Below are 24,983 nucleotides of genomic sequence, written 5' to 3'. Positions count from 1 at the left end.
CCTGGCGGGCTACAGTCCACAGGGTTTCAAAGACTTGGACACGACTGAGGGACTAAGCACGACTTGTAAATTTTTTTGATGATGGCCATTTTGCCCAGTGTGAGGTGATATCTCATTGTAGTTTTGATTTGCATTTCTCTAATAATTAATGCTGCTGAGGATCTTTTAACATGTTTGTTGGCCATCTGTCTGTATGTATTCTTTGGTGAAATCTCCATTTAGGTCTTCTGCCCATTTTTTCATTGGCTGTTTGTTTTTTTATATACTTTGGAGAGTAATCCCTTGTCAGTTGCTTCATTTGAAAATAGCTTCTCCTATTCTGAAGGTTGTCTTTTCATTTCACTAATGGTTTCCTTTGATCTACAAAAGTTTTTAAGTTTCAATTAAGTACTATTTGTTTATTTTTGTTTTCATTCTTATTACTCTAGGCTGTGGACTAAAAAAGATCTTTCTTTGATTTATGTTAAAGAGTATTCTTGCCTATATTTTCATCTGTTTTATAGTGTTGCTGCTGCTGCTGCTGCTAAGTCACTTCAGTCGTGTCTGACTATGTGCGACCCCATAGACGGAAGCCGACCAGGCTCCCCCGTCCCTGGGATTCTCCAGGCAAGAACTCTGGAGTGGGTTGCCATTTCCTTCTCCAATGCATGAAAGTGAAAAGTGAAAGGGAAGTCGCTCAGCCATGTCCGACTCTTTGCGACCCTATGGACTACAGCCCACCAGGCTCCTCCATTCATGGGATTTTTCCAGGCAAGAGTACTGGAGTGGGTTGCCATTGCCTTCTCCGGTTTTATAGTGTTAGACCTTACATTTAGGTCTTTAATCCATTTTGACTTTATTTTTGTGGATGGTGTTAGAGAGTGTTCTAATTTCTTTCACATGTAGCTGCCCAGTTTTCCCAGCACCACTTATTGAAGCGACTATTCAATATTATTTTTTCCATAGTATATTCTTGACTCCTTTATTAAGGTGCATGGGTTTATCTCTGAACTTTCTAGTATAGTCTGAAGTCAGGGAGCCTGATTCTTCCAGTTCTGTTCTATCTCAAAATTGCTTTCATTATTCGTAGTCTTTTGTGTTTCCATATAAAATGTAAAAAACTTTGTACTAATTTTTTGAAAAATGCCATTTGTAATTTGATAGGGATCACATTGAATCTGTAGCTTACTCTGGTAGTAGAGTCATTTTCACAATATTGATTCTTCTATTACAAGAATGTGTTATCTTTCTCCATCTCTTTGTGTTTTCTTTGATTTCTTTCATCAATATCTTACAGTTTTCTGAGTAAGGTCTTTTGCCTCCTTAGGCAGATTTATTCCTAGGTATTTTACTCTTTTTGATGCAATGGTAAATGAGATTGTTTCCTTAATTATCCCTCTTTCTTATCTTTTGCTGTTAGCATATAGGAACAGAAGAGACAAATAAATAAATAAATAAGGCATGCAAGAGACCTCTGTGCCTTAATTTTGAATGTTGCAACTTTTCCAAATTCATTGATGAGCTCTAGCAGTTTTCTGCCAGCATATTTACAATTTTCTATGTAAAGTATAATGTCATCTGCAAACAATAACAGTTTTACTTCTCTGCCAATTTGGATTCCTTTTCTTTCTTTCCTTTAGCACTTATTGTAAAGCTGATTCGGTGGTGCTGAATTCTCTTAGCTTTTGCTTGTCTGTAAAGCTTTTGATTTCTCCATTGACTCTGAATGAGATCCTTGCTGGGTAGAGTAATCTTGGTTGCAGGCCTTTTTCTTTCATCACTTTAAATATATCATGCCACTCCCTTCCCTTGCACGTTATTTGTTACTTTTCCTTTGCTGCTTTTAATACTTTTTCTCTGTATTCAGTTTTTGTTAGTTTTATGAATATGGGTCTTGGCATGTTCCTCCTTGCATTTATCCTGTATGGGACTCTCTGTGCTTCCTGGACTTGGGTGGCTATTTCTTTTCCCAAGTTAGGAAAGTTTTTGAATGTAGTCTCTTCAGATATTTTTCTCAGACCCTATCTCTTTCTCTTCTTCTTCTTCTGGGATCCCTATAATTTGAATATTGGTGCATTTAATACTGTTACAGAAGTCTCTAAGACTGTCCTCATTTTTTTTTAATTCCATAGCAGCTATTTCCATCATTCTACCTTCCAGTTCACTTGTCCTTTCTTCTGCCTCAGTTATTCTGTGCACATATACTCAATCAATTGTGATATTAAGTGTATTTCTTAACGCAGTTCATGGTTTTTTGTTGTTGTTAAAAAAGTGGTAAAAGCAATAGCTCTAATCACACTAAACTATATCAAGCTTTTAAGCCACACTGCAAATTTTTTTTGCCACTACCACTTTTCTTTTGTCAAGGATGCTATTTGCCAGCCCTTAAACTGCACCTGTGGAATATCAAAATTTCACAAAGGGCTATGCCAGCCCACCTTCCCCTGTTAGGCAGAATAAATTGTTTCTTCCACTGTGCATATATAAGACTGCAGGCATATTTCAGATATACCACTAATCCCATTCCATCTTAATTACCGGTGTCCTTAGGGGTTCCTCTGCTATTCAGTTAGCTGCATGAAGGTAAGCATTATATTTTGTTTTTGAGTCCACAACACTGAACACCATGACTAGTTAGTATAAAGCAGATCAATACTGCAGTTGAATGGTTTTGTATCAAAAACTTAAGGCAAGATGACTGACGGCATGCTCATCAGATTTCTAATGACTCAGAGCTTGGAAAGGAGAATGAGGTAGTAGAGAACCTGTCAATATGTTAGATGATAAACTCTAGATGCCAAAAAACTCATGACTTTGGAATGAAGTAACTGAAACATAAGTTTCACAACCAAATCCCAAAAGTCTACCAGGCAAGCACCTACTCAAAGCACTCTAGTTAATAGATGCTGAGATTTTATTTTGACTGGAAGAAACAATGTGGCATGAACAGTGAAAAGGTAAATAATTTTACTAGTCAATATTGATACTTTTTAAAATGAGGTACTCAGGGGCTTCATGTTCAGTTCCCACTGCTAATTTTTTTTTAACAAGAATGCTGAAAAAATGAAGCTGTTCATAGAAAACAAGAGTTGGTAAGTTAAACCAACATGGTGTTAAAAAAAAAAAAAAAGAAGAACCAAAACTTAACAGGGATGTTGAACAAATTTAGATGCTTCCTGGCAATTTTCACATTTGGTAGTCAGGAACTTTTTTTTTTTTTTTCTTTTCCTGAACTAGACATGAAAATGTTCTGTATTTCCAATGTAACAAAAGGTTTTAATTGATTTTTTAGAGGAAGTAGCCTGTGATTCTTCATAATTTTTAAATCTGTATACGTTTTCTAAATATTTAACACACTAATTCATAATCTTTGTTGTTGTCCAGTCGCTAAGTCATGTCCAACTCTTTTGTGATGCCACGAACTATGGCCCACCAGGCTTCCCTGTCCATGGGATTACCTGGGCAAGAATACTGGAATGGGTGGCCACTGCCTTCTCCAGGGGTCTTCCAGACCCAGGGATCAAACCTGTGTCTCCTGCATTGGTAGGCAGATTCTTTACCACTGAGCCACCAGGGAAGCCCTTCATAGTCTTAAGAAGGTTTCTAATTACTTCAATGTATATTATAAAGTTTTAATTCTAATTTGATACACATAAAATACAGGTGATGGCAACAGGAACAGACCAATAGAGAACCATTAAAATTGAAATGCTGGCATAACTCATTTGTAAAACACTCAAAGAATAGGTTATAATGTATAATGTGTAAAAATTAGTATTCTATGAAATGATTTAGAAAATCCTTCATCTTTCATTTTCTTTCTTAGTTTACCCTGGTAATAAACTCCGATATTTCTCTGTTATTTTTCCCAACAAACAAGCAACTATTACATTGTAAAGTAAAATACAGGATACCTTAGGTCACTGACGATAGTCATTTTATCAGAGACCCATAGTTAACAACAAATAGTGCTTACTAGACACTAACCTATTCCTAATGCTTGAAACAGACTTCTGTTTGTATATGCAACTGCTTCGAATTAAAAAATGTAAACATAATATAAAATGCTTCCAGTTTTACTGTCTTCTTCTTTGAGTTGTCCACAGAAGTAAGTATCAAGTTCCCTAAATATTTCACAATATTTCTAACCACTTAACTGTGGGAAAAAAAAAAAGTAAATCTCAGATAGCTTTCCAAGCATCTCAAGGACCACAGGGAAGGCAGTGATCCTGAACAAACAAGGTAGAAGTAAAAATAGCAACATGCACAGTAACGCTCAGAACCAACACATGTATGCTGAAATGAATTCGAGGAATAAACTCATGTATGAAACTCTTCTGCAGCAGAGTAGCCAGTACAAAGGGTACAGGAAAGAATGCATCTAGAAATAAAAACACCAAGTCTCAGGACCACCTTGTTATCTGGAGAAGATACAAAGTTGACTAGGGCAATTTGCTCTGTGGAGATGGAACTTTTGAACTACTCACAGATGCCCTATGTAAAAGCAAGAGACCTAGAAAATTTTCATTAGAGTTTCTCCCTCCGTCAGGTTAACCCTAAGTAACTGGATTTGCTACGGAGATTTCATTATAAGGAAATAGGTTTGATTCTCACTGAAGAAGGCTGACCACTGAAGAATAAAAGGAATCTGAACTGTATAACAGATTTCACTCTCCAGATCTCTGGGTGCTGACTTTAACAATGATGCTCCTTAGCAAGGTTCCACTGTATTTTATCAGTTCTTATTTACATATGGTATTTGTGAACTGTGTGAAAATTTTTTAAATTTATATATTGACCTAAAAATTTAGCATAAGGATCTTTTGTAAAAATATATATCATGGGGAATCTTAAAATATTTTTTAAGTATCAGTCTTCAGGCATCAACATAAGAATAATTAGGCAGAAAAATAATGATAATCTCAACTACAATCTATTATCGTCAAATTATAAGAGCATACCTTCTTATCTGAGCAAACAGGAGCCACTTAATGAAGTTTACAATAATCTACATATGTATGTAAACACACAGAGACATTCAATACATAATGTTCCAGTGTGTGTGTGTGTGTGTGTGCTCAGTCATGTCCAACTCTTTGTGACTCCATGGACTGCAGCCCACCAGGCTCCTCTGTCCAAGGAATTTTCCAGGTACGATTACTGGAGTGGGTTGCCATTTTCTCCTCCAGGGGATCTTCCCAGCCCAAGGATCGAACCCAGGTCTCTTGCATCTCCTGCATTGGCAGGACTCTACCTCTAGCGCCGCCTGGGAAGCCCCTAATATATAAAGATGTAATATATATAAATTGACTTGTTCAGCAAAATGGTTTTTGGGTTACATTCCTACCCAGAATTCTAAGTCTATGTGAAGCTCAGCTTTCCCAATGACTGTCAGAGTCTGATATACACATAAAAACATGGCACATTTAGAATTTTCAAAGTACACAGAAACACTAAATGGTACCACCTGTACAGAAATGACTACTGATTCATTGTCTCCAAGGAAAGTGGTCTAATTTGTTTCTCTAGTGGTGGCAATGGGGTCAATTAGGGCTGATAGTAACCTCACAAAATGCTGTAAAGGATGGTGAAAACACAATAAATTATATATTAAAAAAAAAAAAAAAAAGGTTTACATTCCATGATGGAGGCAGGTTACTGAATCAGATAACAGAAGCCTGGGATCTGAGTCCCAGGCAGAGCACAGTAACCTTGGGGTTACTGGCAACAGCACTCGATCCTTCTGGGTCTCAGTCATCTGAACAATGGTGATAGTTCCGACTCTCTAAGACTGTTATCAGTGATAAGCAACAGTGCTCCAGAGATTGTACCGTGTTATTAATTACAAGTAATGTACATTAAAGAGCCTCTTGCTTGGTAGCCCCATGAATCACTCTATGTAAATATTTAGCAATGACCTTGCATTTGTCTCTGTCCATAAAACAAAGTAAGACAAATTAACCTACACGAACAGTATTTTTACTGCAATACTTTGATTAATGCCGACACAAAGTATTACTACTAATGACAAAATATGAACAATTAACATTGTACTATTTTTCTGAGGGTGAAACCAAGGCTTTAGAAAGTAATTATCCAAGTTCACATTTCCAATGTATTAAATGCCAGGTTTTGATCTCAAATTTGTATGATTCTACAGAACTGGCTGTTAAACAATTAAAAGATAGTAATCTTGCTCTCTAAACAAGCTAACCAGACAACGTTTCCTTTTACGAGTGTAGAGAAAAGGGATTTGTATTTCTTCAGCATCAAACATGTGGTGGTGCTACTGAAGTACTCTGCAGGCTTGATCTCATCTCCGGCTAAAATCTAATCTACGCCTTTCTAGTTATGTGACCTCTGCCCATCTGCTGAACCTTTCGGCACCTCATTCTCTCTATCTATCAATTTTAGCAGTTTTCTTATCTGTCGGTTGTGAGGCTTAAATGAGTCTCACCTGGTGGCTCAGCGGTAAACAATCTGCCAGCAATGCAGAAGACTGCCTATAATGCAGGAGACGTGGGTTTGATCCCCAGTTGGGGAAGACCCCCTAGAGAATGAAATGGCAATCCAGTCCAGTATTCTTGCCCAGAAAATGCCATGGACAGAGAAGCCTGGCAGGCTACAGTCCATTGGGTCACAAGAGTGGGGCACAACTTAGCAGCTAAAGCACCAGCATTACCACCACCGCTACATGGAACATGCTTAGGGCAGTACTTGCTTAACTATTACAAACAGTAATATTATTGTTTAAAAACATGACCAAATAACAAAATCAGTTATTCTGTCACTCTATATAACAGAATCTACTGATAAAAGGTACAGTAAAGGGAATTGCAAGTAATTTCAAATCAACTATCAAATGGTTTCCAGTTTGCCAAGAAACTCAGTCCCAATACAGTCATTGCCAGAGAATATCTGTCTAAGAGAGAGACTCAGCTCAGTGGCCAGAAGCAGACATGAAAATCCTGACCATTCCCTGAAGGACCTGTTCAAAACAGGAGGAAAGTAAGGTGATCTAAGTCCATTGGGCACAAGCTCAGTTGCTTCAGAAGTGTCTTGACTTTTTGTGACCCCATGGACTGCAGCACTCCAGGCTTCCCTGTCCTTCACCATCTCCTGGAGCTTGTTCAAACTCATGTCCATTGAGTCGGTGATGCCATCCAACCATTCATCTTCTGTCGTCCTCTTCTCCTCCTGCCTTCAATCTTTCCCAGCATCAGGGTCTTTTGTAATGAGTTGGCTTCTTGCATCAGGTGGCCAAAGTAGTGGAGCTTCAGTTTCAGCATCAGCCCTTCCAATGAATATTCAGGACTGATTTCCTTTAGGATTGACTGGTTTGATCTCCTTGCAATCCAAAGGACTCTCAAGTCTTCTCCAACACCACAGTTTAAAAGCATCAGTTCTTCAATATTCAGCCATCTTTATGGTCCAAGTCTCACATCTATACATGACTACAGGAAAAACCATAGATTTGACTAGATGCACCTATGTCGGAAAGTAATGTCTCTGCTTTTTAATATGCTGTCTAGGTTGGTCATAGCTTTTCTTCCAAGGAGTAAGCATCTTTTAATTTCATGGCTGCAGTCACCATCTGCAGTGATTTTGGAGACCAAGATAATCAGGTCTCTCAATATTTCCATTGTTTCCCCATCTATTCGCCATGAAGTGACACGACCAGATGCCATGATATTAGTTTTTGGAATGCAGAATGTTAAGCCAGCTTTTTCATTCTCCTCTTTCACTTTCATCAAGAGGCTCTTTAGTTCCTCTTCACCTTCTGCACCTCACCACTTCTAGGGTGGTGTCATCTGCATATGTGAGGTTATTTCTGTTTCTCCCAGAAATCTTGATTCCAGCTTGTGCTTCATTCAGCCTGGCATTTTGCATGATGTACTCTGCATGTAAGTTAAATAAGCAGGGTGACAATATACAGCCTTGACGTACTGCTTTCTCAATTTGGAACCATTCTGTTGCACCATGTCTGGTTCTACTGTTGCGTCTTGATCTGCCTATAGGTTTCTGAGGAGGCAGGTAAGGTGGTCTGGTATTCCCACATCTTTAAGAATTTTCCATAGTTTGTTGTGATCCACACAGTCAAAGGCTTTAGTGTAGTCAATGAAGCAGATGTTCTTCTGGAATTCTCTTGGTTTTTTCTATGATCCAACAGATGTTGGCAAATTGATCTCTGGTTCCTCTGCCTTTTTCTAAATCCAGCTTGAACATCTGGAAGTTCTCGGTTCATGTACTGTTGAAGTCTAGCTTGGAAAATTTTGAGAATTACTTTGCTAACGTATGAGATGACTGCAATTTTGTGGTAGTTTGAACATTCTTTGGTTGAACATTCTTTCACATTGCCTTTCTTTGCTATTTGATGCTTCTGAACTGTGGTGTTGGAGAAGACTCTTAAGAGTTCCTTGGACTGTAAGGAGATCAAACCAGTCAATTCTAAAGGAAATTAGCCTGGCATATTCATTGGTAGGACTGATGCTGAAGCTGAAGCTCCACTACTTTGGCCACCTGATGCCAAGAACTGACTCCCTGGAAAAGACCCAGATGATGGGAAAGATTGAAGGCAGGAGGAGAAGGGGATGACAGAGGATGAGATGGTTGGATGGCATCACCGACTCAATGGACATGAGTTTGAGCAGGCTCTGGGAGTTGGTGATTGACAGGGAAGCCTGGTTTGCTGCAGTCCATGGCATTGCAAAGAGTCGGACATGACTGAGCAACTGAACTGAACTGAACTTCTTTGGGATTGGAATGAAAACCGACCTTTCCCAGTCCTGTGGCCACTGCTGAGGTTTCCAAATTTGCTGGCATATTGAGTGCAGCACTTTCACAGCATCATCTTTTAGGATTTGAAATAGCTCTGCTGGAATCTGATCACCTCCACTAGCTTTTGTTAGTAGTGATGCTTCCTAAGGCCCACTTGACTTCACATTCCAGGATGTCTGGCTCTAGGTCAGTGATCACACCGTCATGATTATCTGGGTCATGAAGATCTTTTTTATGCAGTTCTTCTGTGTATTCTTGCCACCTCTTCTTAATATCTTCTGCTTCTGTTAGGTCCATACCATTTCTGTGCTTTATCAAGCCCATCTTTGCATGAAATGTTTCCTTTGTATCTCTAATTTTCTTGAAGAGATCTCTAGTCTTTCCCATTCTATTGCTTTCCTGTATTTCTTTGCACTGATCACTGAGACGGGTTTTCTTTACCTCTCCTTGCTCTTCTTTGGAACTTTGCATTCAGATGGGTATATCTTTCCTTTTCTCCTTTGCCTTTTGCTTCTCTTCTTTTCTCAGCTATTTGTAAGCTATTTGTAACCAAAATAATCCCATGGATCACAACGTTGTCTAACTCAATGGAACTATGAGCCACTGTGCAAGGCCATCCAAGATGGACGGGTCATGTTGGAGAGTTCTGACAAAACGTGTTCCACTGGAGAAGGGAATGGCAAACCATTTCAGGATTCTTGCCTTGAGGCCTTGAGAACCTCATAAAGAAGAGGCGTTGGAAATATTAAGAAGCCACGTGGGAAGTCGATTTAATTCCATAGTCTGATCCTATAAACAACTTCCTTTTGTTTTTTTAATTAATCTTTATTGGAGCACAGTTGGTTTACAATGTTGTGTTAGTTTCTGTTGTATAGCAAAGTGAATCAGTATATATCCATTCTTTTTAAGCTTGCTTTTCCCACACAGGTCATTACAGAGTACTGAATAGAGTTTCCTATGCTATACAGTAGGGTCTTATTAGTTACCTGTTCTACGTATGTACTGTGCTTAATCGCATAGTCATGTCGGACTCTTTGAGACCCCAATGGACTACAGCCCACTAGGCTCCTCTGTCCATGGGGATTCTCCAGGCAAGAATACTGGAGTGGGTCGCCATGCCCTCCTCCAGGGGATCTTCCCAACCCAGGGACTGAACCCAGGTCTCCCGTGTTACAAGCGGATTCTTTACCATCTGCACCCCCAGAGAAGTAGCGTGTATGTGTCAGTCCCAATCTCCCAATCCCCCATTGCCCCTCTGGCTTTCCCCTTTGGTAACCGTAAGTTCGTGTCACCTAGCTGAGTTACTCATCTAATTTAAAGTTTGGCTTCATAATGAGAATGATCCAAAAGATAATTCCGTGGAAGTCCAGTGCCCCCTGCAGTAGGAGAGTAGAGTCATAACCACTGGACCACTAGGGGATTCGCTTTTGGATTGTTCTTAACATGAGTTCAAGTACTTGGTATGCTTTAAATTAGATGCATAACTCAGCTTAGTGACAAATTCTTTTAAATTTGAAAGCATTTGTAATTCTCCTAGATTCCCTAAACCACTTGCGTATTTGAGACAACAAATTAGGAGGCAATCAGTTTCCACATGACGGAAATATTAAGGTTGTATAGTAATTAACTGTGACAGTTATCCACAGATATATTTTAGGCACCATATGCTAAAATTATTAACATGCCTTGTCATGTAATTAACAATGTTCAGAGGCAGAACCAATTCTTCTATGGACAAAACAAAGGGACAAGAATTATCCAATTCTACTAGTTTTCACTATGAAGTTAATGTAAAGAAAATCAAGTTCTATTTTTACATTACTAACATTATATCATTTATTTTTGTTTTAAAACCATGGAAGAATGTTCACATGATTTCCAGTAAAGTCTAAGTGAAAATGAAAACCAGTTTTAAAAACATTTCCCATAAAATGAAAATGTACCTTTTAACTTTAACGGGTAGTATTCCTCATGTCTCTTTTATCTAAAAAAACCAGCCCAAGTTAACTGCCTACTGTATGCTGGGGAATTTTTAAATCAAGGGAGATACATTAGTTAGGCTTGCTTCAAAGTGGTCATCTTTGGGCTTATTTGCAACATTTTTATCATTAAAATGTTTCACATTGAAACATTTATTTGCTAATGGTAGAGAAAAAAACAAAATTCACAAAAGAGTATTCTAAAGAGCAGCACGGAGGAATCAAAAGATCGATGGTCCGAGGGACTGAGCTCTGGTCCTTACTCTGCCCCCGACTACCTGCTCAGTCTGTTAATATGTGGAAAAATGAGCCAGACAGAGATTTCTCCCTACATGTGTCTTTGATTAAGAACTCAGGTATGAAGTTCTACCAATATTTTGGAGTCAGTTTGTGCAGGAACATGTGTGCAGATGTGACTTACAATTCATTCTCTCCGGGGGCAAGGAGAACACTTCCAATGCAATGAAATATATTCGTCAGTGTATACAAAAAATGTGAAAAAACGTTATCATGTGCTACAATAATGCTACCCTAGGTACATTCATATCATGGGAATTCTAGCTAGATTAATCGTTCTGAATACCTACTCTCCACTCATTTCTAGAATTTAAATCAGCAGTGTATCAGGAGGCAAATTAAAGAAACCCAACATTTACTTCTATACTCGGACGTGTGTAGTAAATAGGTGAGCCCTGCAATACAATTCCATTCTGTGTACACCCTCAGAATAAGAACCTCTAAAATAAATACACACTTGGCAAGTGTTTATGGATAATTCTTCTAATCTTTAGCTGTTCACAGGCAGGACCCATCTCCCCTGTCCTTCAGTTCAACAATCTCATCATTAATCTTTTCTAATGTCTCTCACAGATGCGGTGGTTTGTTTTGTTTTGCTTTATTTTTCTCAACAACTATAAGTCACTCAGGGCCTCACTTTCCACAGCAAAGGATCAGGTGTCTCAAAGCTCCATAAAAACACACTTCACACAGGGAATGTCTGTGGTCCATGGATTCTGTCCATTTCATCTAAACAGGACCATCTGCCCGTGAGGAAGGGCCAGCTGGACGCAGCATTTTCCACCAGCACCAACTGCGCATGTCCTGTTGTAAGGGCCCTCTCCTCTAGCTCCCTCACAGGCCTGAGCTCACTTGTGCGAAACCTCTACTGTCAAGACTGTGAAAAGCAGCTGAGTATCATTTGTAGAATTAACTTTATTTACCAAGTAAAAAGATAACTAAGTACAACAGGAAGTAAAGTGATAGAAAGAAATCGCCATCTTCAAGATTTTTATTCCTACCAAGATGCTTCTGCAATACCAGAAAAAAAAGATAATGACCTAAACAAATATTGTAGAAAACAATTCCTGCTTTCTATTCACTTTACTATACAAGGATTACTTAGAAGCCGAGAAACAATATAGTACTAAGAGCTATCAGGCAAATAAAATACACAAAATCAATACCACCAGGAGGCCCATTACAATCGCATTTTTGCTCAAGATGTCATCTGGATTTGATCATAAGTTTAACTTCCCAATGTGTAGGCAAGATTGTAGAATGTTGTGTGCTCCCAGCTGATCTGTTCAGCAACTGAGATACTTAAAAAACAAAATAAAATGAGTGTATTCGCTCATGCTACTACCCCTGTAGCAAACGTAAACAAATAAGAATTTATACAAATGTGAAATTTACTATTTTATATGGTCTCCAAACTTGCAATATTCTGTGCCAGAAAAAGAATTCTTCACAAAGCTTTTTAATATAAAAACATCACTGATGAAATGAAAGTGAAGTCGCTCAGTCATGTCTGACTCTTTGCGACCCCATGGACTGTAGCCCATCAGGCTCCTCTGTCCATGGGATTTTCCAGGCAAGAATATTGGAGTGGGTTGCCATTGCCTTCTCCAGGGGATCTCCCTCCCCCAGGGATTGAACCCGGGTCTCCCGCATTGCAGGCAGACGCTTTACTGTCTGAGCCACCAGGGAAGCCCACTGATGAAATGAAATATTATAAACCAAGACCTTGAAGGAAAATGGCTTGATTTCATACCCAGGGTCTGACTTTCCAGTTTGGGGATCTGGTGCATGCAGGTGACCTCACCATTTTCCTCACTGTAAAGCAGATGTAACTAACACCTGCACTCACCTCCCAGGTTGCTTGTGAGGCTTTAATCAGGTCACAGATTTAATAACTCAGTGAAAGCCCCTGCAGTCTGGATCTCAAGGAAGATCAGCTATTTCACGCTTGAAAAGACTCTTGCTTGCTCTAAGCCACCACATTCTTGTATTTTCTTCCTTCTTCTGCTTCTTCCTTCTTCTTCCTCCTGTCTTCTTCCTTCTCAGCCTCCTTCTCTGTCTTTGTTTCTTTCCAAACATCAAATGTTGAGAGTTCTCAGATCATCAAGAATTTAGGTCCTCTTCTTCCTCTCTTCTTTGCCTAAGGGCTCTAACCTACTCCCATGATTTTAATTACCATCTGGAGAATGATCCCAAACACATTTCCGATTCAGATCTGAACACATACCTGCCAAGTTACTGTCTCCACCTGGATGGTGTGGGGAGACCCTGGGTTCAGTCATCCTACCTCAAGGCCAAACTCCACATTTCTGCCATTCAAATGTAAACGCTGCCTACCTCAGTAAGCGGCTGGAAAAAAAAGCCCAGTTTTACAACACAGAATCCTGGGAGTTATCTGTGAAATGTCCTGTTGCTCACTTTTCAGTCTGTAACCCATTTCCTACTCTTTCCATTTTATGTCTGATATACTCTGCTGTCTCCACAGCTCCGTCCCCTTCTGAACCCACAGCCACTAGCGACTAACTCCCAAACTGGCTTCGCTCAAACAGTCCCCTCTCCTCCAGTCCAACTAGAGGGATGTTTTAAAGCGCAAGTATAATCACTCCTCTACCTACATTTCTTTACATGATCAGAGAATAAGAGTAAAACAGAATAAGGAGTAAACAATGAACCACTAATAAAGGTGTGCACATGTCCTCCATCCCCATGGTCCTCTATGTTCCAAACACATTAAAACATTTTACTCTAAAATGCCAGGCTCTCTCTTTCTTCAAGGCCTTCATTCATATCCACCCTGTTCCCTCTTCCCCTCCCTGTATCTCCATTCCCAGCTGTTTCTTTCCTATCATTCAGCTCTCAATTTAACCAATACTTCCTCCAGAAGGCATTGCTTGGTTCTCTGGACAAGGTCAGTTCCATTAATTATATTCTCACAAGGCACTGTGCACTTCTGTTCCACAATCCTCAGTGCATTTGTAAACACACAAAAGATAATAAATGACACAAGTGCAGGGAGCTTGTCTGTCCTGTTTACAGTTGTATCCCTTAATCTTATCAAACACCATAAGTGGGCCAACAGAGATAGTGATAGATGTTTGCTGAATTAATTAACACAGAATGGTTCTGGTTTCGTTCTTGACTTGATAATGGCTCATAATTGGTGGGTAAGTGCACATAAAACTCTAATTCAAGGCAGACTGTGATAGCTTTTCACAGGAAATAAACATACAGATTACTTGATCCTCTAAGAAAAAAAATCAATTCTAGAAAGGAACAGACGTATAAGGAAAGACCCATGTAAAGGAAGGCTTTTTTCTGGTGCAGAGATATGAAATAAGCCATGGAGAGCTAGCAAGACTTCAACAAGTTAAGGGTAGGAAATACTCCAGGGAGGGGAAAAATTTCAGACAGAGGGAGAAGAATAGAAGGAGAAATATTTCTGCAGGAGAATGAAAACACTGCTCAAAGGAGAAAAGGGTTTGTCATTGATTGAATGGAAAACCAAAACAGAGAAAGGATGGGGGAATTATGACAGATGATGAATTCTGTTTTAGAAACTCAAATTTTAAGTCCTTACATGATGTTTAGAATGTAGATAAACATGGAACTAGGAAAGAAGTTGCAAGTCAATTTCAGAAATTATTAGGCTCAGAAATTTTAATTGATCCATAAGGAATTAACCATTAATGCAGAGGCATGACAAAGATGTCTAAAGTTATCCACAAACACATATTTTGATTAAGAATAAAAAATAGAAAAAATAAAAGCAATTTTATAATTACTGCCTCAATTTTCAACATACATACCTAATTTTTATTTTATATAGGTGTTAGTAATACTTACCATATTTTTACAATGATTTTACCCTCTTTAAAACTGCTAATGTCCTACCACTGTTGGTATGGGAGAAACTCACTTATGCTGACTTTTTCTCTATTCAGTAGGAGAATAATATCTTTCTTCTGTTTAAAAGAATTCCAGTCTTTGTAATAGGCTCTGTGCAAAAATTTTAAATGACGTACAGAATTTTTAAAAGGTCATTCTAATTTCAAAAATGTTAACATCTGAAATTACATCTATTATCTTTAATTATCAAGAGAATATATGAAGAATAATAAAATGTAACACTTACTTTTGCTGCACCTATTTGTTCTTTGCGAAATTTCTCAAGTGGTGCAATTAATACATCATTAGCATTTTGAATCTGAAATTAAAAATACAAATACATTAAATTCTGTATAATTCATGCAAGCAATATTGAAAAAAAAGATACCTCCCTTATTCCACTTACTTAAGTAAACAGTTTTTGTTCCCTTTTGCTTCTATAAATGAAATAAAAAATACCTCACACATGTCATATAGTCATTTTCTACTTTATAATTAAATTTTCACAAATTATTTCACTTGATCCTAGCAATAATGTGACTAATGTGAAAACAAGTATACATAGTGAGATCTTAAATATTTAAACTTCATATTCTAAAATTTAACTACACATCAGACATTAAATTTTAAGATACCTTTAATTATACTGGTTTAATGTAGTCAGTTCAAGCATCATTTGAAAATTGAGCCATATAAAAGCTTTCCATCTTGCCGCTAGAATATTATAATTGTACAGCTGCAAAATAAAATCAGGCTTATTTTTTCCCTATTTTATTAGATTCCTTACACTTGGGCTTTGCCTGCATATTCTCATAATATTTCCAACCACACTAAAACAGTAACTGATTTTATTTCAATCAATGGCGTTTTAGTCCAAGACTCCAAATTGGGTTTCACTTAAACTTTCAAACAGATAAATCTTTAAATCAATCTGTACGAATACTGTGAGGGGGTTCAAGCTGGGTCAGGGGCAGTGACTGGCTACAGAAGACATATGTCTAAGGAAAGCAACATGCTGGAAGGAAATCTTGATTTTTTAAAAAATCACTTTAAAAAGCATTAACATTAAACATAGGATCTTAAATGTTTTCACAACCAAAGGAAATAATAATGTTGCAAGATGGAGGTATTAGCTAATGTCATGGTATTAATCATTTTGCAATACATAAATGCATCAAACCAACATATTACACAATTTAAACTTATATAATGTCAATTATATACCAATAAAGTTGAGGGGGGGGAGGCAGCCCCAGTTAACAAAATTACCATTCATTCTACTGCTGTGATAATACTATGACCTATTACATAGTTAGAAAATGCTAAGATGAAGAGAAAAATCTATTTTTCTCATAAGTCACTATTTTAAAATAGGTTAAAGCATATACAGGAGCTCCTTATATTATTCTTATAATTTCAAATAAGTTTGACATTATATCACAATTTTAAAATTTCAATAAATGGGTTTTACTTTCAATTATTTTCACTAAACTGGTTATTCTCTAGTCAAGCTCTATTTCTTAAATTCCATAATCTAACACACAAAGACAGTATTCACAAAAATAAAAACTAAATAATGCTTTCCATGATTCTGTCATTTTCCAATTTGTAGGAAAATCACATGACCTCTTGAAAAAAGTACCTAAAATCCTCCATTGTGAAAACATATAAAGTAGATCAATACTCAAAATCCTTCCCAAGACATTGACAGCCAGCACAGATACCTCTGCCATCCATCACCTACCTTCCTTTTTGTGAGCTCAGACAAGGCTTCATCAAGATACACTGGGCAGGCATTTTACTACAGAGAGATGACTGGGAACAGTAGCAAAGTAGCTGACTTTTAATTCTCACTCTCTAAATCCTCTTTGCCCTAGTGAAACTCCAAATACATTGAAACACACACATATATATTTCTCCAGATGTTACAGAGGTAATAAATAATGGATTCTGCCTTTAAAGTTCACATAAGGAAAGACAGTGTCATGGACACTTTAGTGTAACTTGGAAAAATAGCAACAATAAAGGCCAACAGTTACGAATGTTTGCTTTATGCTAGAAACCAGCATGACCTAATGTATTTAAAGTTAATGATCTTAAACAAAGAGATATTTCTCAAGTGGTGAAAACTCAAACAATCAGTCTGAATAACAAGATATGCAGCACAATTCTTAAGTACATGTATTTAAAATCAAGAATGGCTGACTTCAACACAGTTCCATAGCTTATGAACTGCTATTTAAACATTCTGATCTCCAGCTGTATCACCTAACAACTTGATTTTAAGGATGAAGATAATGAATGTAAAACACTTAGTTCAGTGCCTTACGTCCAGAAAGTACTCAAAATTTATAGTTTTTAATATCTCCAAATAAACATATATAACATATATCCGTCTGTAATGATATACCTGATACACTTCTATATCCAAATCTTCTACACTACCCTACTGGTTGAAGTATATCTATGTGCACATTATGAGAAGGTATTTTCTATGAACGTCACAAAAGACAGATGGCCTAGACATTCCCACATTCAATCACTAGGTGCTTACATATGTGCTAAGCACACTACTGAGCTATGTGGGGAAGAGAAAAAAACCAAGGCATGGGCTATACCTTCTAGAAAGTTGATGCCTACTTGTGAAAAGGGGGAAAAAAATATTCACTCAACAAGTATTTAATGTCATAAAGTTCTGCCAAAATTTTCGGAAAATTTTAGACACAACTGATCACAGTACATTGAGAATAGTTACATGATTAACTATGCAGAATCCATCACAAACACATCAGAATTTTGACAACAGAAAAGATCCATGCGAACTAAATAAGTCAAGGTAGTATTTGGATAGTGAACAGGAAGTATTGGATAGAGGTGAACAGGAAGTGGATATGAACTGGATACACCAAAGAGAAAAAATATCCTAGGAACAGGCATGACCATAAAAAAGGCAAGAGACAGAATTATGCAAATATGAGGTCAGGTGGGGTGGGGGAGTAGGGGAGTGCAGCATAGGGAAAAATAGAAGCATTTACTACCTGTTCCTTAACAGTCCATCCTGACTGTGAGTGCACCAACCAAGTTACAGACCTTCAGTTACCTTTTTAAAAATGGAAATGGCACAGTGAATATAAACTATGTTGAAAACTTTTGGCACACAGCAGGTTCCATGTGTTATTAGCTATTAATATTATCTAACTGGAGAAAAGTGTGTAATTACTATAAGGAAATTTAACTGCAATAAGGAAAGAATACCCATAATCTAAGCAAAGTAACCTGAATATGGAATCACTGCTGGTTTCTAAAAAGAGGATTAATGTAAAAACTTGTTCTAGGAAGTAATATGCAGGATACTTTGAGAATGAAGAGATTAAGGACAAGATATGCCAGGTAAATGGCTGGGAGAAGAACACAAGTTTGAAGAGACAACTAGGTCAGAGGCCTGTGGTGTTGACAGATGGGTAGCAGGGAACTGCAGAGGCAGAGGAATCAAAGGTGACATTAAGTTTTCAGCCTCAGGCACTGGAACTCCAGCAGAACTTTAAGAACTAGGGTAAATGAGGCAGGGAGTATGTCTGGTAGAGAAAGAATAATGACAATGAATTTCACTTTGGACCTATTACTTTTGATTCCATGAAAGATTCACGGAAATATCAGAGTATCCCACTTCAAAACATGGAACTAGTCAATACGAATGAAATGTTTTTAAATTGGGAAAGACCAGACAAAAGAGTGGATGGTGGATCCATGTGCTAAGACGCTAGCACTCACACTCATACTCAATAGTTCAAATCTCTGCCACAACTATTCTCTGGCTGTTACGTAAATATGGCCTGGGAATAAAACAAAATGTGAGAATATAAACTTGAGCCAAATGTGATAATTAACAATCACCCAGTGGGCAAGTATTACTTCCTATCTCTAGTTCGTCTATATTTCTTCATCTCTTTCTTTTGTTTTGGATTTGCTCAATTTTTTTCTTTCTTCCCCCTGCTCTCATTCTATTAATGTGAAACTTAGAGAATAAAAATATAAGTTCCAGAGGTACTAAACAGAAAAAAAAAAAAAAAAGAAGAAGGGGAAGAAAAACATCCAAAGGAGTGATAGAGATAACAAGAGATATGATTTGTTGAGTGTTTAATGTGTGCCAAGTACTATGCTAAGCCCTTCACAATATCTAGATTAAAGTTGATTTCATATGAATAATGAAGTTCAAAACCTAACAATCATCTGGAATATATTAAGAATGTGAATGCTGAAGTTAGACCCTGTTCCATTTTGAATCTCAGCACCTAACCTGCTAAGACTCAATGCCTTCATCTCTGTATCTCTTAAGAATTTCATAAAAATCAAAGGAAAAATACACATATTCAAAAAATTGCAAGCATAGATTCGGCATATGGCAGGCTTTCAATAAATGTTTGTTTCATCACAGAATTCACAATGTCAACTATTGAGTTCAGAGCCATCCTCAGCAGTCTGAGAATTTCCAAGATGATTTAAAAGGTAGTTATTCAAAAGGGAGAAATTGAAATCCAAATAAATTTAACAGAAACTTTTTCAGAGTACCCATCTGCAGTGGTAGATAATAGGAACCTACATTTTTCCATAAACCATAATAACATATGTGTGGCTTTACATCTGACATATGATGCTTCTCTTGTATGCAGTCAATGGGCTGCTGTTCACAATATGTGAATCTAAATTCAAGAGATCAAAATGGGAACGCCAGCACTCAAAGGGCGCAAAGTGGATTTACAACCCAACTGTCTGCTTCTGACTCTCGGCTTTGCACACCCCCCACGGGACAAATGCCTTTTATCCCAACACACTGGTCGATCACATGGATGAAATTCTCCAATTCTGATGTAATCCAAGTGCGAAGTAAAGAAGGTATTTAAAATTTAGGTAGGTTTAAAAGGGTTACTGTTACAACTGAATAATAATGGAAAATAACATACAAAATGCTAAGAAACCATAATTAAAAATCTGAATCTGGCGTACAACACTGGTGACTTTCTCAAGATTTAAAAAGCAATCTAGAGAAATGAAATTCTGGCTCACATGGAACTCTTTCTCCTCAAATTTACGCAGAGGGCTTGATAAAACTCCTTCCAAAAGGTAATACTAGAGGATGGGGTGGGGGGTAGGGCATGGAACCAAGTCACAGAGTTCAGGAGATAAACTTCCATAATATTTCTGGAATGTGTTACTTTGTATGACCTCATTAAGAGGCATTAGGAAAAATACAAATGCAATTTTAATGCTCTCTCTAGATATTGATAAGATAAATTTTTAAAAAGTTCGTATTTCAGTAATTAAGGGTTAACTATTTTATAATTTTTAACCATTATCTAAACCTTGGTTTTAAAAAACTTATTTTTGTAAGTACTGGTCCATTTTTAAATTCAAAAATAATCACAGCTATTTCACTTATTTTCTGCATCAGAGCAGCAAAGCTAATATTGGGTAATAAGACATTACAATACTACATTTACTGGGTAGACACACTTTGACTGTGGGTGTATTACATTAAACCAGGCAATTCAGCTTCCTGTTGCTTTTCTTTTGCTATTTCAAGTGATTCTAATAAACAGCCACAAGGGAGTGCTCATAAATCACTCAAAAGTAATGACTAGAAAATGTTTTTATGTGGTTAGAAGAAGCATTATCCAAACATGTTTGGGTTTTTTTCTCTCCAAGTACACATGAATTACAATTTTCTACAGACCATGAATTTTCAAGAGCTATCCTATAGGAATGTTCAATGCTTGTTTTCCACTGCAGAGACCCTTACCATAACTTGTCTGTCCAAGGAAGTGAGTAGTGATGGAATAAAACAAATCTGAAAAGTAATTCTTCTTACACTTTTACTTTCTCTTCCCTTTGAGGTCTTGGTTAAACTTGACTGTTGTTGGTACCAGTCACAGCTCATCACAAATCAATTGTTACAGTATCCCACCAGGATGTAAGATAATTCTCTATCTCTAAAAGCTCTAAAAGACTCCAGGTTTTAAAGAGATTGGGGCTTCCCTGGTGGCTCAGATGGTAAACAATCAGCCTGCCATGCAGAAGACCTGAGTTCAGTCCCTGGGTTGGGAAGATCCCTTAGAGAAGGAAATGGCAATCCACTCCAGTATTCTTACCTAGAGAATTCCATGGACAGAGGAGCATGGCAGGCTATGGTCCATGGTGTTGCAAAGAGTGGGACGTGACTGAACAACTAATACTTTTGAAGAGATTTAATGATTTTCTGCTATCAAAGCAACTGTTTGAGAAGGCTACAAAGAACTAGCTATTTATAGAAATAAAGCATGGATGATGTAGCTCACTACAAAAACAATTTCCTGTTGAGATGGCTATTATAATCAATCCACACAAAGTGAAAATATCACGAAGGTATGTATATTGAGTAGACTGAAAACGATCAATGTGGAAGACACCTATAAACAGGCTGAGGTAAGACTGGCTCATTGTCTCACTGGTATTTATAACTGGGGAAGTGAGATCAGAGTCCTTGGGATTACAAGCAAGTATCTCTTCGCTGCCTGTCCCAACCCCTTATCCTATTCCCACCCGCCCTTTTGGATAAAGCTATGGCAGGTGGTCTTGGGATAGCCTGAGTTTCACTCCTAGATACTAGTAAAGTTAGCTCTCCACAACCTCACAAGAGGCATTCCTCTAAGTCAGTAAACCCACAGTTTTTCTAATTGTCATGTGCAGCATGCTCAGACAAGCTATGTGACCCCACGGATTGTAGCCCACCAGCCTCCTCTGTCCATGGGATTTTTCTGAGCAAGCATACTGGAGCGGGTTGCCATTTCCTTCTCCAGGTGATCTTCCAGACCCAGGGATCGAACCCACATCTCCTGTGTCTCCTGCATTGGCAGGCAGGTTCTTTACCAAGTAAATTAGAACTCAAAACCCAAATCTCACAGAAAGAGCAGAGGACACACATATGAACAAGACCTTCATATAATAAGTAATATGAAGTAAAAACTAAATGCATTTTACTTTCTATCCTTTAATGTGAATAGCAACGTACTCTGAAAAATCATGCCTTTATCTTTTAAAAACATGTAAGGTTATCTGGCCACCACAATAATCCATTACATTTTTACTTGAATGTCACTTATTACTTCAATATTGGATGTTTTGATTCTACTTATTAAGTCAGTGTTCTATGATGAATCCTATTTCATTGGACTTCATCTATTTAGATCCAACTCACTTATATTTAATATTAGTTTCACCTTTACTTCTACCAGTAATAATACTTATAGGAATATATTTAGAAAAAGAAATTTAAGTTTTTGGAGAATGATGCTATAGGAATCTCATTTTTTACTTCAGAAGATAAGTAGACATATACTCTCTAGGAAAGTGCATAGGTTTGTATTTAATTCTTGAATTATCCCATGAAAACTGTGTGATTTTGGTCAAATTATTCAAACACTCCATGTCTGTTTCCTTTATCTAAAGATGAAAATATGCCTTTATCTCATAGCCTGTTTACTAATATTTTTATATTTTATATATAATGATCATAAGAGTCTATTAATACAAAGTTGTACTTGCTTCTTAACTAAATTCATCTTTTTTGAGTAGGTCAACTGTAAAACAATAATATTTTTTTAAAATGACTTAGGAATTTGTTACTGCAGTTTCATATATTAATAAAAGAGTGAAATCTCACCAGCAGGTATTGAATGCCAAGACTTCTTAAACGGAACACAGTGGCTAGTAGCCTAAGCAGTCCTCCCTGCTTCTACAGCTTATGACTGTCCTGAATATAACTCAAAGTAAAGTTAGCTATTTTTTAATAAAAAACCATCTATACTCATAAGACGAGGGAGCAGAAAAGCATTCATCCAAGAAGAAATTGACCATTTTCATAGTGTAGCTGAGAAAGTGGAAGAGAGGGGTAAATTGCAAAATTCCATAGAATTCACTGTGATCTAATAGTGTCATAACTCTAGGTTGTACCAAATGAAATTCTCTGAATATTGAGTTATTTGGACTAGAAAGGTAAGTTATTTTTCTCAGATTTTTTTGTTGCTCTTAAACTACTTTTGCTTTATTCTTTCTTATCCAGCAATCTCTAACGGTAGATTAAACCAAAGATACTTTTAAAGATTTCAAGCATTGTAGAAAAAATCTGTAAAAAGGTCTAACCATAACATATGCCTCCTCACAAACTTGTGTCTACTTATTGCCATCCTGATTACTACATTTATAACTATCATGTGAAAGTCACTCAGTGGTGCCTGACTCTTTGCAACTCCATGGACTATACAGTCCATGGGATTCTCCAGGCCAGAATACTGGAGTGGGTAGCCTTTCCCTTCTCCAGGGGATCTTCCTGACCCATGACTCAAACCGGTGTCTCCTGCATTGCAGGCGGGTTCTTTACCAACTGAGCTATCAGGGAAGCCCATAGTGAAGGCTTAAAAAAAACAGCAAAAAAGGTCAAAACTATACTTCAACTTTAAATAACAGATATATGAAGGATCCAATTAAAACTGACATCTTAAAAATTACTTAAAACAATTACTCCAAACATCCTGCACATATGCTCATTGTAACAAATACTTCCCTTTTGATTTTGACCAAAAAGTATGCACTTAAGAAAACACTCCTGTAGATAATGGCTGCATTACCTCAAAGGTCATATAAGGAAAATGTTGACGTTAAACTTACCTTTGAGAACACAGTCTCCAAATAATGTAGGAAATACTGCCACCTCGGTTGTTACAAGGTATTAAATAACTGCTCTGCACTCCCCACTAGGTGAAAACATTATGAACAGAAACTGGTGGAGTTACTTCTGCAGTCCTCTACATTTAGCCATTCTCAGGAAACCCCATCGTCCCCTGAATTTGTGTACCTCTAGTGGCATTGCTATTAAATTTCTATGATGCTCTCATGTTTCTCAACCCTATAGGAGATGACCAAAGATTTTCCTGTAACACAGCTTTCCCGTGTATATCAGTGTCCTCCTGCTGATGGAAACATACCTCTGCCCCTCTCCCCCATTTTAAAAATCAGAAACTCCGTATATCCTGAGCTGAGCCAATCATAGTCCCAAGGAAGATTTTTTTTTTTCCAGGTTTTATCCCAGAGTTTAGAGGAGTCAAAGTGGCTTCAAGTGAGGGGTAGGAAGGAAGGAGCCTCAACAAATTGATAATTTATGTAACTCCATGTTTATCACCTCCTCCTCTTTTAATGCTACTTCTTCTTGTTAATTTTCCTCTACCCTTCTAGGTCAGTTCAGTTCAGTTCAGTTGCTCGGTCGTGTCCGACTCTTTGCGACCCCATGAATCGCACAGCACACCAGGCCTCCCTGTCCACCACCAACTCCCGGACTTCACCCAGACTCACGTCCATTGAGTCAGTGATGCCATCCAGCCATCTCATCCTCTGCTGTCCCCTTCTCCTCCTGCCCCCAATCCCTCCCAGCATCAGTCTTTTCCAATGAGTCAACTCTTCGCATGAGGTGCCAAAGTACTGGAGTTTCAGCTTGAGCATCATTCCTTCCAAAGAAATCCCAAGGCTGATCTCCTTCAGAATGGACTGGTTGGATCTCCTTGCAGTCCAAGGGACTCTCAAGAGTCTTCTCCAACACCACAGTTCAAAAGCATCATTTCTTCGGTGCTCAGCCTTCTTCACAGTCCAACTCTCACATTCGTACATGACCACAGGAAAAACCACAGCCTTGACTAGACGGACCTTTGTAGGCAAAGTAATGTCTCTGCTTTTCAATATGCTATCTAGGTTGGTCATAACTTTTCTTCCAAGGAGTAAGCGTCTTTTAATTTCATGGCCGCAGTCACCATCTGCAGTGATTGTGGAGCCCCCAAAAATAAAGTCTCACACTGTTTCCACTGTTTCCCCATCTATTTCCCATGAAGTGATGGGACCAGATGCCATGATCTTCGTTTTCTGAATGTTGAGCTTTAAGCCAACTTTTTCACTCTCCTCTTTCACTTTCATCAAGAGGCTTCTTAGTTCCTCTTCACTTTCTGCCATAAGGGTGGTGTCATCTGCATATCTGAGGTTATTGAT

The 24,983-nt window shown here is 37.8% G+C and overlaps 1 protein-coding gene across 1 annotated transcript in view; it reads right to left on the bottom strand.

Annotated features, from left to right (window-relative positions):
- Positions 1 to 24,983, bottom strand: part of ARHGAP42 (Rho GTPase activating protein 42) — a 348,862-nt gene that overhangs the window by 135,848 nt on the left and 188,031 nt on the right. The window contains exon 4 of the mRNA XM_005889073.3: positions 15,166 to 15,237. Coding sequence (XP_005889135.1) covers positions 15,166 to 15,237 — 72 coding nt within the window. The remainder of the gene's footprint in view (positions 1 to 15,165; positions 15,238 to 24,983) is intronic.

Source organism: Bos mutus, chromosome 15, assembly GCF_027580195.1.
Source record: "Bos mutus isolate GX-2022 chromosome 15, NWIPB_WYAK_1.1, whole genome shotgun sequence".
Lineage (NCBI taxonomy): Eukaryota > Metazoa > Chordata > Mammalia > Artiodactyla > Bovidae > Bos > Bos mutus.
Note: the sequence above shows the minus strand (reverse complement) of the source record. Positions and strands in the feature narration are given on the sequence as shown.